Source organism: Acinonyx jubatus, chromosome B2, assembly GCF_027475565.1.
Source record: "Acinonyx jubatus isolate Ajub_Pintada_27869175 chromosome B2, VMU_Ajub_asm_v1.0, whole genome shotgun sequence".
In the NCBI taxonomy this organism is placed as follows: domain Eukaryota; kingdom Metazoa; phylum Chordata; class Mammalia; order Carnivora; family Felidae; genus Acinonyx; species Acinonyx jubatus.
Window position 1 is genome coordinate 60,405,691 of NC_069385.1, and position 13,518 is coordinate 60,419,208.

The window sequence follows — 13,518 nt, forward strand, 5'->3', positions numbered from 1 at the left end:
TAATTGTATTTTACTCAGAAAATATGATCTACATTAGTTGTCAGCAAACTCATTTGGTCACCCTGAGCCCAATAATAGTTTTGCACTTTTTGAGTGTTTAAAACAAAAACTCCAAAATATGTGACAAAGACTGCATGTGGCCTCCAAATCTAAAATATTTACTCTCCCTTCAGGAAAAATTTGTTGACCCCTAATCTATGTGATACTTTTTGAAATTTGTTGAGATTTGCTTTATAGCCTAATATGCACAGACTGTTTTAAACTTTTATAAAGGAACTTGTGAAAAATATGTATTTTCTGATCATTAAGTACAGATTTCTGTATATGTTCATTAAATTAAACTTACTAATTTCACTGCTCACATCCCCTGTATAACTTTACTGAATTTTGGGGGGCATTGGTTTGACCTATCAATAATCAACTATTACACTTTCACTTTGATGTTGGACTTTTCACTTTCTTCTGGAGTTCTATTTGCTTTTTTGTTTTTTAATTTTTTTAACATTTATTTTTGAGAGACAGAGAGAGGCAGAGCATGAGCAGGGGAGAGGGGGAGAGAGAGAGAAAGAGAGAGAGATACAGAATCTGCAGCAGGCTTCAGGCTCTGAGCTGTTTGTTAGCACAGAGCCCGACGCGGGGCTCGAATCCATGAACTGCGAGACCATGACCCGAGCTGAAGTTGGATGCTCAACCGACTGAGCCACCCAGGCACCCCTGGAGTTCTCTTTGCTTTAATTTATTTTGAGGCTCTTTCAGCAGGGCATACAAATTGAAAATTTTTATCTTCTTAGATATAATTTTTATTACTATGTGAAGAGGTTTTTTTTTTTTCTTTTAATCGTTAGTAATACCTTTTGTTTTAAAATCTGTTTTGTCTGATTTGATATTTTTTGGTAAAGCCACCAGCTAGTTTTGCTTCTTATTTATAGGAGGATCTTATTCCATCTAACCTTCTCTGTTCTGTGTTTCAGGTGTAGCTCTAATGTTCACTTGACTGCTGTTTAGTAATTCTGTCAATTTTTTGAGTGTAAAGTTTAATTCACTTATACTTATTGTGAGTACTGATATGTTTGGACTTATTCCTCTTTGTCCTTCTTAATCTTTACTTTGCCTTTTTGTGATAGCATACTGGGTTGTTTCTTCAGATCTTTATTCCAAGTCAGTACTTTTTTCTTTCGCTTTATCTAATCTATTTAACCCATCCATTGATTGTTTATTAACAAGTATATATTTTTATTTCTAAAAGTTGTATTTTCAAATTTGCCTCATCGTTTCTTATTTTATTATTCTTCATTGTTTTAAAAATTCTCTCTTATTTTGTTAAACATGTCAGTTATTTTATATATATTCTGACAGAAGACTCAGATTTTTTCCAAGTATTAAACTTTGTGATAACTTCAAGGATATAAACAATCAAGAAGAAAAGCAGAATCAGGGTGTGGTCTGAAGTATTCTATATGGCCCCCTGGTTCTTTCCTTCCCATGTTGGACACATGTTCTTTGGCCCAAAATAATGAAATCTCTTAATTGAGGTTTGTGGGACATTTCAACACTATGGAAAGTATCTGGATTATAAAACATCTGTATTTCAGATTCTGGAATGGAATTTCATAAGCTCTGTAGTTTTTACATTTTGGGCTAGGTAATTCTTTGTTTTGGAAAGACTGTCCTGTGCATTATAGGATATTTAGCAGTATCACTGGCCTCTACCTACCAGAAGCCAGTAGTACCCCACAGTTTCCAGTTATGAGAACTCAAAATGTCACCAGATACTGCCAGATGTCCCATGGGAGGCAAAATCATCCCTATTTGAGAACTTACATAGCTTTTGTGACATTCTGTAAGGAGCCATGCCTTAGGAAACTATAGATTGTAGTTTTGTTATAAGAAGCAGTCTTAAACCAGGATAACCCTCCAAGAGTATTTCATAGATAAAGATTCCCCTCATAGTAAATATTATTAGTCTGTTTGCCAGATGGTTAGTTGTTTAGTTGTCAACATGTCAACAAGGAGACTAGATCAGGTCATCTGACTTCTTTCTTTTCCTGGGAGGTCTCCCCTTCCCCAGCTTGTTATTCAGTTTCCCTGTTACCATTATCTTCTTTCCTCCATTTTTTATTCTTTTACTATTCACCAAATAATTATCGAATGCCAAAAATATTCCAGGACTGTTCTATTTGCTAGGACCAATCACTGAAATAAAGGTTTTTTTTGTTTGTTTGTTTATTTATTTTGTTTGTTTGGTTTTTGTGTTTTTTTGTTTTTTGTCATGAAGCTTACTCTGTGGGGTGAGACACATAAATAAAAAAAATATCAAATATTAATTAGTGCTATAAGGATAATTGAAATTTTGTGCTTTGAGAGACAGTAACTGGGTAGCTGTTCTGTCTTAGATTGAATGGTGAAGAAAGTCACATCTCAGGAGGTATCTTTTAAACCAAGATGTCTGTGTCAAGGAGTCACCTATATGAACATCAGAAAAGCATTTCAAACAGAGGGAACCATTAATGCAAATGCAGTTAGAAGGAAACATGCTTGATACTCCAAGAAGAGAAAAAGCCAGTGAGACTCTGAAAGCAAGAGATAATGGGAGATGAAAGCAGTGAGCATAAAACACAATTGGAGAAAAGATGAGAAAGTGCTTTCATCTCTCTCAGTGTGACTGGCAATAGTAATACACTATTGGAGGCCTGTGCTTGGGAATCTGTAGAGCTCATTTTGAAGGGATGTTGTAGTATACCCACAAACAAATGTTTTTGTGTTTCTTTTTCCTTTCTTCAGCCATAGAGAATGTGTTATTAAAAAACTTTGTGAGTAGAAAAAGTGTCAGGAGAATTTTTCAACATTGGTGGCAATTACTTTTTAACTAATTGATTTTTCTTTTCTCTTGTACAGGTCAATTTGCTGAGTTTGATTACCCCTCCAGCCTCCTCCCAAAAGATAAATATCATCTTGTTTTGTTTCAGTTTCAGGTTTCTCCTTGTATGGATCACTGATTGAATAATAGATGGCTTTACCTCGTCTCACAGGAGCTTTGCGCTCCTTTTCAAATGTCACCAAGCAAGATAATTATAATGAAGAAGTGGCTGACTTAAAGGTAAACTTTTTAAATGGAAAACATAATAAATGTAGAATGTGAGCAGATATTTGACATTTTTTTTTCTCAATTCGGTGTGCTTAAAATGGTGAGTTTTATCTTATTTGGTGTTATACCAAGAAGGAGAATGGGTATACTGCTGTTTCCTATAAGAATACTTAAACACCTATGACTATTGTCAGAGAGAATAATCAGAACTATGATATTGAGTTCTTATGTTAATTTTTGTTGCTAAATTTCTGCCAGGTTGCTTTTTTTTGCTTTTGGTTTTAAATAATTTAATCCAGTAATTTACCTCTGGGTAATCTGAATGAGTTTATGGTGGATCTCTCTGGTAAAATTCTTATCAAGTGGACAAAAAATGTCTTTACCAGAACATGGGAAATAAGAATATTAATGTCTTAAAATCAGTACTTGGTCTCATAACTGACTTCTGTCTGGTCCTTGAATTTGTTGTGGACTTTATAGTCCTGAAGGTATATAAACTGTATATATGAACAAGTAAGCTATGTAATATATACATGAAGGAACTGACCCTACGTTTGTTCTTTTTTGTTTTTTGTTTTTTTCTTTTTAAATCTTTATTTATTAGACAGAGTGTGAGCAGGGGAGGAGCAGAGAGAGAGGGAGACACAGAATCCGAAGCAGGCTCCAGGCCCTGACCTGTCAGCACAGAGCCTGATGCGGGGCTCGAACTCACAAACCTTGAGATCATGACCTGAGCCGAAGTCGGACGCTGAACCGACTGAACCACCCAGGCACCCCTGTTCTTTTTTGTTTTTTTAAACAAAAACAACAGTCACTTTGCTGTTTGACTGTATTGTAGAATATTAACATTGTTTTCTAATAGGTTGGAATTTTATTGCTTATGGTCCTTTGACAGTTTTACAATTAATACCTTCACTTAAAGATTGATACTAGGAAGAGAAGATTTGTTAACAGTCTTTAGGTAGATTTTTCCTCTAGCAGTGATACAGTTTTACTACAGAGAACAGTTGACCTTCTTTACAATGGGAGCTGTTTTGCATTTCTATGGCAATTAAAATAAGGCTATAGTCTATACAATTAGTTAATATTACTGTCTTAAACTTATTGTTTTCTCACCTCACCTAATCAAGGCTCTTTTTACAAGTTACTTTATATTAGAGATAACAACAAGATTTTAAAATCTGAAAATGTATAAGGACTACATGCAATTCCATGTCATTCATTTATTCTTGTAGTCTTTTAAACACTTTTTTTCCTGAGGGAAAAAAGTGACAGATCTAATGAAACTCATTTTAATATAACTTTTTATCTTGGGATATATCCAACAATACAAAAGAAAGGGAAAAATAAGATCAACTTTTGTATACCTATGACCCATTGAAACAACTTAATTCAATTTATGGCCAATCCTTTTTTTTTTTTTTAAGTTTATTTATTTATTTTCATAATCTCCACACCCAGGGTCAGGCTCACACTCATGACCCTAAGATCAGAATTGCATGCTCTTCTTGCTAAAACAGCCAGGCACCTTTGTGGCCAGTCTTATTTCTATGTTTCTCCATTTTCTTCCCCCTAAACCCAGATTAATTAGCATAAATTAACATTTTAAATTGGAAAACTGAGGCAGGGAAGTAAAAAGGAATTATGCAATATCATTAGTACAACCAAAATGAAAATTACAGTTTTCTGTCTGACCCACTACTTTTTCATTTGGTCAGAGGTCTTCATGAGGTTTAATCCTTGGGTCGAGGCCACTGGTATAAAGTGAAATTTATTGCTTTATATGGCAGTTCTTAAGAATGGAAAGATTTATAGTCTTTAGAATAAAAGTATGTATAGATAAGAATCTCCTCAGTGGGGTTCCTGGGTGAGTCAGTCGGTTGGGCGTCCAGCTCTTGGTTCTGGCTCAGGTCATGATCTTGTGGTTCATGGGTTTGGGCCCTATGTCCGGCCCCATGCTGACAGTGTGGAGCCTGCTTGTAATTCTTTCTCCCTTTCTCTCTGCCCCTCCCCCACTGACATGCACTCTCTCCAAATAAATAAATGAATAGACTTAAAAAAAAATTATTAAAAAAAAGAATCTTCTGGATGCGCAACTGTTTTAGGATCATACTTAGGAAAACAGTACTAATTTGAATATAGTAAACCCACATTTGGAATCTAGTTATGTGCAATATGGTCCAAGCTGTGGTAAAAACAAGCAGAAAAATGGAAAAGAGGCATGTGGGATATTACCAAATGTTATTATCTGAATATCGGACTTTTTCATCTTTTTTTTTCCCCCCTCCAAAGTAGTCTCCAAGCCCAATGTGGGGCTTGAACTCATGACTCTCAGATCAGGAGTCGATGCGCTTTTGACTGAGGCGGCCAGGTTCCCCTGGATGTTGGGCTTTTTTGCTTTGTTTACTTTGCTGTATAAAAATAATTACATAATGAATATTCATGTGATTAAAACTATAAAAAATAAATTTTTATTAAACATATCTTTTAAAATGTGATATTTAAAAAACATACCTTTTAAAATGTGATTTTTTTAAAAAATCACATTTAAATAAAGCTCCTTCTCAGAGCTTAGTTAAAAACCAATTTTGAATTCTTGGTAGTGCCAGGTTGTATAATATAATGCAAAATATATGCAATAAGTGATGGCTTTAAGGAAACCTTTGACCAGTGTCTCTGTATTATGCTGTTTCAGGTGAAGCGGTCTAAACTTCATGAACAAATTGTAGACTTGGATGTTACATGGAAGAAGATAGTAAAATTTTTGAATGAAAAACTGGAGAAGAGTGAAATGCAAAGTGTAAATGAAGACTTAAAAGATGTATTGCAGGCTGCAAAACAAATAGGTATAGTTTTGTTTTGTTTCGTTTCATTTTGTTTTATAGAACCAGTAAGGTTCAAAAATAGGTTCCTTTTAAACTGTATGCCATATGGCGAAAGGCTAAAGTTTCCAGACAAGTATTTATAATTATGAAAGATACTCTTATATATCTCAGAGCTTGGGATAGAGTCGTAGAAGCAGAATTAAATTAGTAATTAGTGTACAATCAAACATGACAGGTTCATAGGAATTTAGAGTTTGAAAACCACAATTATGTTTCAGGTAAGGAGAGGGTAAATGAAAATTTTAACGTAGCTTGAAAGAACCTTAAAAACCATGTAGCTCAATTTCTTATAGATGCCCATCAACACATAGGAGGGGCAGCACTGAAGCTAAACTTTGCTTCTATTCCTGTTGTACACTAATATTCTCATCAATTGATTGTATTTGAAGGAAATTATAATTAGAGATTTTAATACTATATATTAATATAGGTTACTTTTCCAAGGTTAAAAAAAGTAAACAAATGATTCTTTGTTAAAACATCTGAGTTTGTTCATTGGAATTCATCCTCTCATTCTAGACTCTGATAATTAAAAAGCATAGTTAACTCTACTGTAGTTCTAAATTTAGGTTTGTACCCAGAAAGTTCATGCTGATACTCTGGCCCTGTGAGATCTGGCCTCCACCTTTCTCTCTGACCTTGAGTCATCCTTGTCCTCGCTAATTATGCTTCATTAGACACTGGCCTTTTCTCACTTCTTCAGTCCAAGTTGGTGCCTGTTTTACTGTCTTTATACGTGTTATTCCCTGTGTTGAGAATGTTCTTTTAGCCTAGTCTTAGAGTGGTTAGATCTTTTCTTGTTATTTTGAACTCCACTAAAAACTTATGTCTTTAATGAGGCCCTAGCTGACCATCCAATCTCAAGTTGTTACTCAGTCACTCTTTATCATATAACCTCAGTAACATTTTCTCCATAACATTTATCATTATCTGATATGTTCCTTGTTTGTTTATTGCCTGTGTTTTGCTACTAGGATGTAAGTTTCATAAGAATAGGATCTTACTTTTCTTGTTCAACACTTCATCCTTGGTGCTTAGAATAATGCTTTGTGTTTCAGGGTCTTAAAATTCACTTGATAAATAAATGAAGAGGTTTTCATAGATGGTTTTTTGGTAGAGGAAAATTTAGATTCTTTATCATATGCTGGTTGGCAGTTTTCTGGCCTACACCAACTTTGGGGAGGGTGTTTCTGTTAGATCTCATATACTTGACTTATTTATGATCATCAAATTTTAAAATTTGTTCTTCATAGATAGCACACTTTGATGTATTATTTGTCATTGGTTTGTAATATAACAAAATTTAACGTCATTGTTTTAAGTTGTGAATGTACAAAATGAATGTCATGTATATTTTTATAGTTAGATTATCTTCTGAAGTTCAAGGGCTTTAATAAGTAAAGGATTTTTTTGTTGTTGTTGTTTAAGCCTAGGGGAAATAAAGCATACTTTGATGAGATTTGTGATAGCATTTGGCATAGAATCACACTTTATATTTTAAAAATAAAGAGGTAGTTAAAATTCATTGGAAAATTGAGGCAAAAATGCAGTCTTCAGTTTACCTAGATCAACTTGACCAGGGTCTTAACCCTTTGGGACTTCCTATTTTAGGATATTTTCATTTCTGAGATGTTAGGGCCATTGTGGAGAGGGGGTGGTCTGACTAAAGAACTTTTCAAAAACTGTAGAAGAGTGTCTTTCCTCTTCTTTGGTTTAGTTGTAAAAATGACTCAAAATACTGGGGTGTCTGGGTGCCACAGTCAGTTAAGCATCCAACTCTTGATCTTGGCTCAGGTCATGATCTCACAGTTTGTGACTTTGAGCCCTTCATTGGACTCTGTTGATGGCCATCAGCACAGAGTCTGCTTGGGATTCTGTCTCTCCTCTCTGCCCCTCCTCCACTTGTGCATGCTCTCCCTCCCTCCCTCTCTCTCTAAATAAATAAAACTTACAAAAACATTTTTGAAAAAATGACTCAAAACACTCAGCAAAAACAGGTAAAATATTGAGTTTATCCAGTACCATGGCTAAATTATTTATTTAAATAATGTGGAAAGTAAGATGTTTTTTAAAAGATTTATTTAATTAATTTATTTTAGAGAGTGTGGGCAGGGGAGAGGGATAGAGGGAGGGAGGGAGGGGGAGAGAGAGAGAGAGAAAGAAAGAAAGAATGAATGAATGAATGAATGAATGAATGAATTTTAAGCAGGTTCCATGCTCAGCACAGAGCCCAACATGGGGCTCTATCCCATGACCTTGACCTGAACCGAAATCAGCATACTGAGCCACCCCGGCACCCTGGAAATTAAGATCTTTTAAAAATAGCTTTCCCTTTAGATTTCTTCCCTGAGTATCTCTGACAAGTCAAAAATCATTGTTTTACATATCAGTCATTAAATGTAATCCTAGGAGTTTTACCTGTTAGCAAAACTTTCTGATACATACTCAGGGACTAATCTATTGATTGATGTGTTTAAGGAATTGATTATTTTGAGATACAGTATCTCAAAAGAATATTTTCATGACAGAGAAAACCTTAGGGTTGGATTTAGGCAAATGCTCTGTTGTGTCTACTTTTAAATGCTATGTTCAAGTTGAATAAGTATTAGCTTTAGCGAAACTAATAGGTGACTTGTAGTCAGCCACTCTTTCTGAATAAAAATACTGCTGATACTGGAAGCCTAATTAACATTAGCAACTTTGAAAAGATTAGTCTCATGGGAAAATGTTTTTGTGATTTTTTTATATTGCTTTTTAACACAGGTAATTTGGTATAATTGTATTCAATAGAGCAAAAGAATAAAGAAAAAATAATCACTCCTATTTCAATTGAACATAATAGTATAAGGCACTTGTTTAAGACTATGATATCAACTAGTCATTGTAATGGGTATTTTAAGCTGGTAAGGAACATCAGAGAACATCTGGTCCAGTCTCTTTATTTTGTATGTAAAGTGCTAGACCTGTGAAGGTTAACTGAATCCCATGGTTGAGTCATGGTGAAGATAGACTAGACCCTGAAGTAGAAACATGATGGAAATAACTAGATTCTTTCCTTTTCTTGTAGTCAGAGGTCATGTACTGTTAAGCCAACTTTTCAGCTATTCTTTTTTTTTAATATGGTATTTTACATGTTTTTTTAATTTTAATTTTTAAAAATTTTTAAAAATTTACATTCAAGTTAGCATATAGCGCAACAATGATTTCAGGGGTAGATTCCCTCAGCTATTCTTAAATGCACTCTTTCTACATTGTTTATCATTGCTTTAGTTTAGGCTTTTGTCATCTCTTGTCTAATTTACTGCAGAAGCCTATTGCCTCAGCTTTCCTTTCTTACTCAACTTCTTTACTCTTACTACACTTATCTTTGTAAAAAGCAATGCTCATTTTTTATTTTCATATTACTCTTTAGACCAAATTCATTTGAATGGAAATAATAAAAGTTTCTTTATGAATTGAAACAATTTGCCTTTTCATTCATTTCCTTGCCTTTCTACCAAATGTAACCTTTACTACTAACATATGCAATGTTGACTTAAGTTCCTGAACAGTGCTTACTGTTTTTTTCTGTCTTTTATATGTTAAAATAACTTTCCCCTTGTGTTCACCTGGTCAGATGTTCCTCATCTCCTACGAAATGGCTTAGGTTTCATTCATGTCCTCTGTTATCCTTTCTAATCTTAGTAGATAGTGTTCCATTAGACTATCATCTATTCCATACTTTTTTATAGTATGGAATACTAGCACCTACTATGGTGGAATGGATGCATACAGATGATGATCAATAAATAAGAGAAGTATTGAGAATTCAACTAATAGTACTTTGTGGTCTTTAGTACTTCTGCTCTTGACAATGGACAGTGTCTTACCAGTAGCAGCAGCTTTTTTTTTTTTTCTGTTATTTTGAAGTATTTTTTTCTCTCAGATTTACATTTAATATATTCCCATACCATTTTACAATTTTATTCTCCCTTCAATATTATTTTAATGATAAACTTAGCTTTAGAGAGAAAACATTATAAATTATGGCCCTTAACCTTAATTTAAGTACTCATTGTAGACATAGCGATCTCCTCCATGGATTTTGAAGGATAAGCATAGTCATATTAACCTATGTTCTGTTGGTGGTGAAACTTTTGTCAATATATTTTATGTGCTCTAAGTACAAACATTTTTTAAAATAAAGAGGTCAGGATTGAGAGTGTCAATGGATAAAATGCATCATGTATTAGGCATGTGTATCTGTTACTTAGAGTTTTAAATTCTCATTCCAGGAGGCTTATAAGCCTTCCACAGTGTAGTTAGAGAAACTAGAATTAGGGGTCAAGAATGTAGGGAAGGTAATTAGAAAGACCCATCACTTCCCTACTCAGCTATGTAACTTAATCTCTCCCAGAGCAAGAACAGAATGATCTAATGCTTTTACTCTGTTCTGAATACAGATTAGGACTCAGCCAGAACTGAACTAGTTTTTTTCAGTATTCACATTGTTTCACCATAGACCTGTTTGTTTTGACTTCTCTGATTTATAATCCCTGCTTTATTTGGGTTTTGATGTTTTTATCGTTAATAACTTTGTCTTTAAGAAAAGTATGAATCAAAATGTATGTTGGACAGGAGCGACTTGCAAAGTGTGGTTTAGGGAAATTGGTAATCCATTACATTTTTTGTGTTGTAAAAGAAATAAGATTTTACTATAAAGAAGTGAGGAATCAAAACTGAGGGTAGAAAGCAGTTTATAAGGCAGTGACTGGAAAGGGGGGGGTCTCAGCAGACATTAGATGTTAGCAATGTCTAGATATTCTGTCTATATAACTAAGGCTTTGCATTTAGAATAATAAAGGGCTGTTGTGTATTGGATGTGGCAGGAGATTTTTCAGGAGTATTTATGAAAAGTAGCTATCTTGAAAATTGCAAATTTCAAAAAAGTTTGGAGCTCCATGTCCCATAAACTGGCTAACAGGATAATTGGGAACAGCTCTCTGCTGAAAATATTAGAAAAACTGTAAAATATAAAATTTGTTTAACTACATCAGAGTCTACCAAAGCAAGAAGAATGGGATCAAGATCTGGAAGCAGACATAAACTCAGAAAATGTGATCCTGGCATTTGGGCCACTTTTTCCTAGAGGTGACTGTCCATTCCAGAAGAGGAAGCTGGATGGAGAAGAGGAGAATGAGAAGATGAGAAGAACTTTTGACAGATTTAAAGGACTAAGATGACAAAGATGATTAAAATGGCCAAAAGAGAAAATAGAAAATCTGAATATTTGACTTAAAGAAATTGAATCTGTAATTAAAAACCTGCATATAAAGAAATTTGTATGCCTTGATAGCTTGACTGGAGAGTGTCATATAATGTCATTTAAAGAGACATGAGGTTATTATTGTAGATTAAAGAAGGTTACAGGCATATAATAATTAAATGTAATGTACTGTCATTGATTGAATCCTGAGTCAGAAAAAAAGTAATAAAGACATTTTGGGGACCATTGTAGAAATTTGAATATGTAGTCTGGATATCATTAGGTGAGATTAGATCTGAGGTGAGTCAGGATATCCTAAATCTCAGGAGATGCATACTGCAATGTTTATAGTGAAATGTCATGTAGACTGCTCTGTACTGGCAAATGGATCAATAAAAAAAAATACATATGAAATGTGTGTGTGAGAGAGAACACGAATGCACATGAGTGCACAAAATATTACTTAATGGATTAATAAATAGTGACATGTGTGATTCATGTAATAAAGGTTTAAAAATCACATTATTTAGTAGATGAAGAAAAACTTTTTAATATCTAAAATGCAATTATAAGAATTCTTAGCAACTAGGAATAGAACTTTAACTTGATAAATAATATACATTTAAAAAGCCTAGATCAAACATCTTATGCAATGATGCATTGTTAAAAAAGCTGCTCCCTTAAAACAGGAAATGAAATAACAATGCCAGTCACCATTTGTTTTTCTCATTGTACTGAAGGTCCTTGCTAATAAGGCAAGAAAGAGTATAAAGATTGATTAAAAACTGCCATTATTCACATAATTCTATCTTTAGAAAATGAATTTATTAGCAAGGTCAATATAAAAATCAATTTTATTTCTTCTTACTAGCAGCAAATTTTTTAAAATGCCATTTACAAAAACATTAAAAGTCATCAAATATCTAGAAGTAAATTTAACAAAAGATGTGCAAGATTTCCTCATGGGAAACTGAAATATTGAGAGAAATTAAAGAAGACCTAAATAAATGGAATAATATACAAAGGATTGGAATACTCATTATTATAAAGATACCATTTTTACTCAAATGACCTCCAGATTCAGTGCAATCCTAATCAAAATCTCTGCAGGTTTGTGTTTGAGGATGTGCATATGTATGTGGAAATTGACAAGATAATCTGAAAATTATATGGAAATTCAGAGGCAAAAAGCGGCCAAGTCAACCTTGAAAAATAGAGGGAATGGACTTATTATAAAGATTAGTAAACTAGACAGATGTTGGTCTAAGGATAGGCAAATAGACCAGTGCGATGGAATAGAGTCCAGAAACTGACCCACAGATATAGGGCTCTTTCTTTACCATGAACACCATTAAGTAGTGAAGCATGGTTGTTTTTTCAGTACATGGTGCTGGGTCAACTGTATATGCATATGAAAAAATTATACCTGTACAGATAATTCTAAGCAGCTTATAAAATAAAACATGAGGCTCAAAACAATAAATCTTCTAAAGATGAAGAATATCTTCATGATCTTTATGGAAAATTATATTAAGTAGTAAACAGAAAGCCTTCCTAAAGGGAATGACTGGTAAATTGAATTACATTAAAACTTTTTTTTTTATTCTTTGAAAGTAAAAAGGCAAGTCACAGAGTAGGAGAATATAGCTTCAATATATATGACCCCAAAGAGAGTTTGTATCTACATTAATTATGAACTTATACAAATTAATAAGAAAAGGTACTCCTATATAAAAAGGAGCAGGAGCCTTGAACAAGCGCTTTGCAGATGTAGAAGATAATTGAATGGCTAGTAAACATAAAAAAGTGTCCAACCTTATTGGTAATCAGAGAGATGCCACTAACATGTGCACTGATAAGAATGGTTAAAATTTAAAAGAACAACATACATACCAATTGTTGGTCAGGTTCAAGAATGTGAAATAAGAATTTGCATGCATTGCTGGGTAGAGTTTAAATTGGTATGGCTGCTTTGAATAACAATATCTGCTGTTGTTGGACAAGTGAAATCTTAAGTTTTGCTATATATATCATCCAGTAATATACATATATCCAGTATATCCAGTAACAGTTCCTGCACATATATACAAAAGACCAGTACATTTATGGCAACATTATTTATAATAGCTTTAAAGTGGAAACAACCCAGTTCACTGTTAAATAGTGGGACATAGATAAATTATGATATGTAGACTACCTTATACCAATAAGGAACTAGAATGGTACATGTAACATTGTAAATGAATCTTACAGTGTTGAGTGGAAGCAGCCAAACACAAAAGGACAGGATGATAATTGTGTTT

The 13,518-nt window shown here is 33.7% G+C and overlaps 1 protein-coding gene across 3 annotated transcripts in view; it reads left to right on the forward strand.

The window, feature by feature from the left end:
* The window catches only part of ASCC3 (activating signal cointegrator 1 complex subunit 3), a 364,162-nt gene that overhangs the window by 16,388 nt on the left and 334,256 nt on the right, over positions 1–13,518 (forward strand). For 2 of the 3 annotated variants that reach the window (XM_027057194.2, XM_015072573.3), the window contains exons 2-3: positions 2,967–3,097; positions 5,781–5,931. In XM_027057194.2, coding sequence (XP_026912995.1) covers positions 3,008–3,097; positions 5,781–5,931 — 241 coding nt within the window. In that variant the 5' untranslated portion in view covers positions 2,967–3,007. The remainder of the gene's footprint in view (positions 1–2,966; positions 3,098–5,780; positions 5,932–13,518) is intronic. The other variant, XM_027057195.2, reaches the window with a different exon arrangement.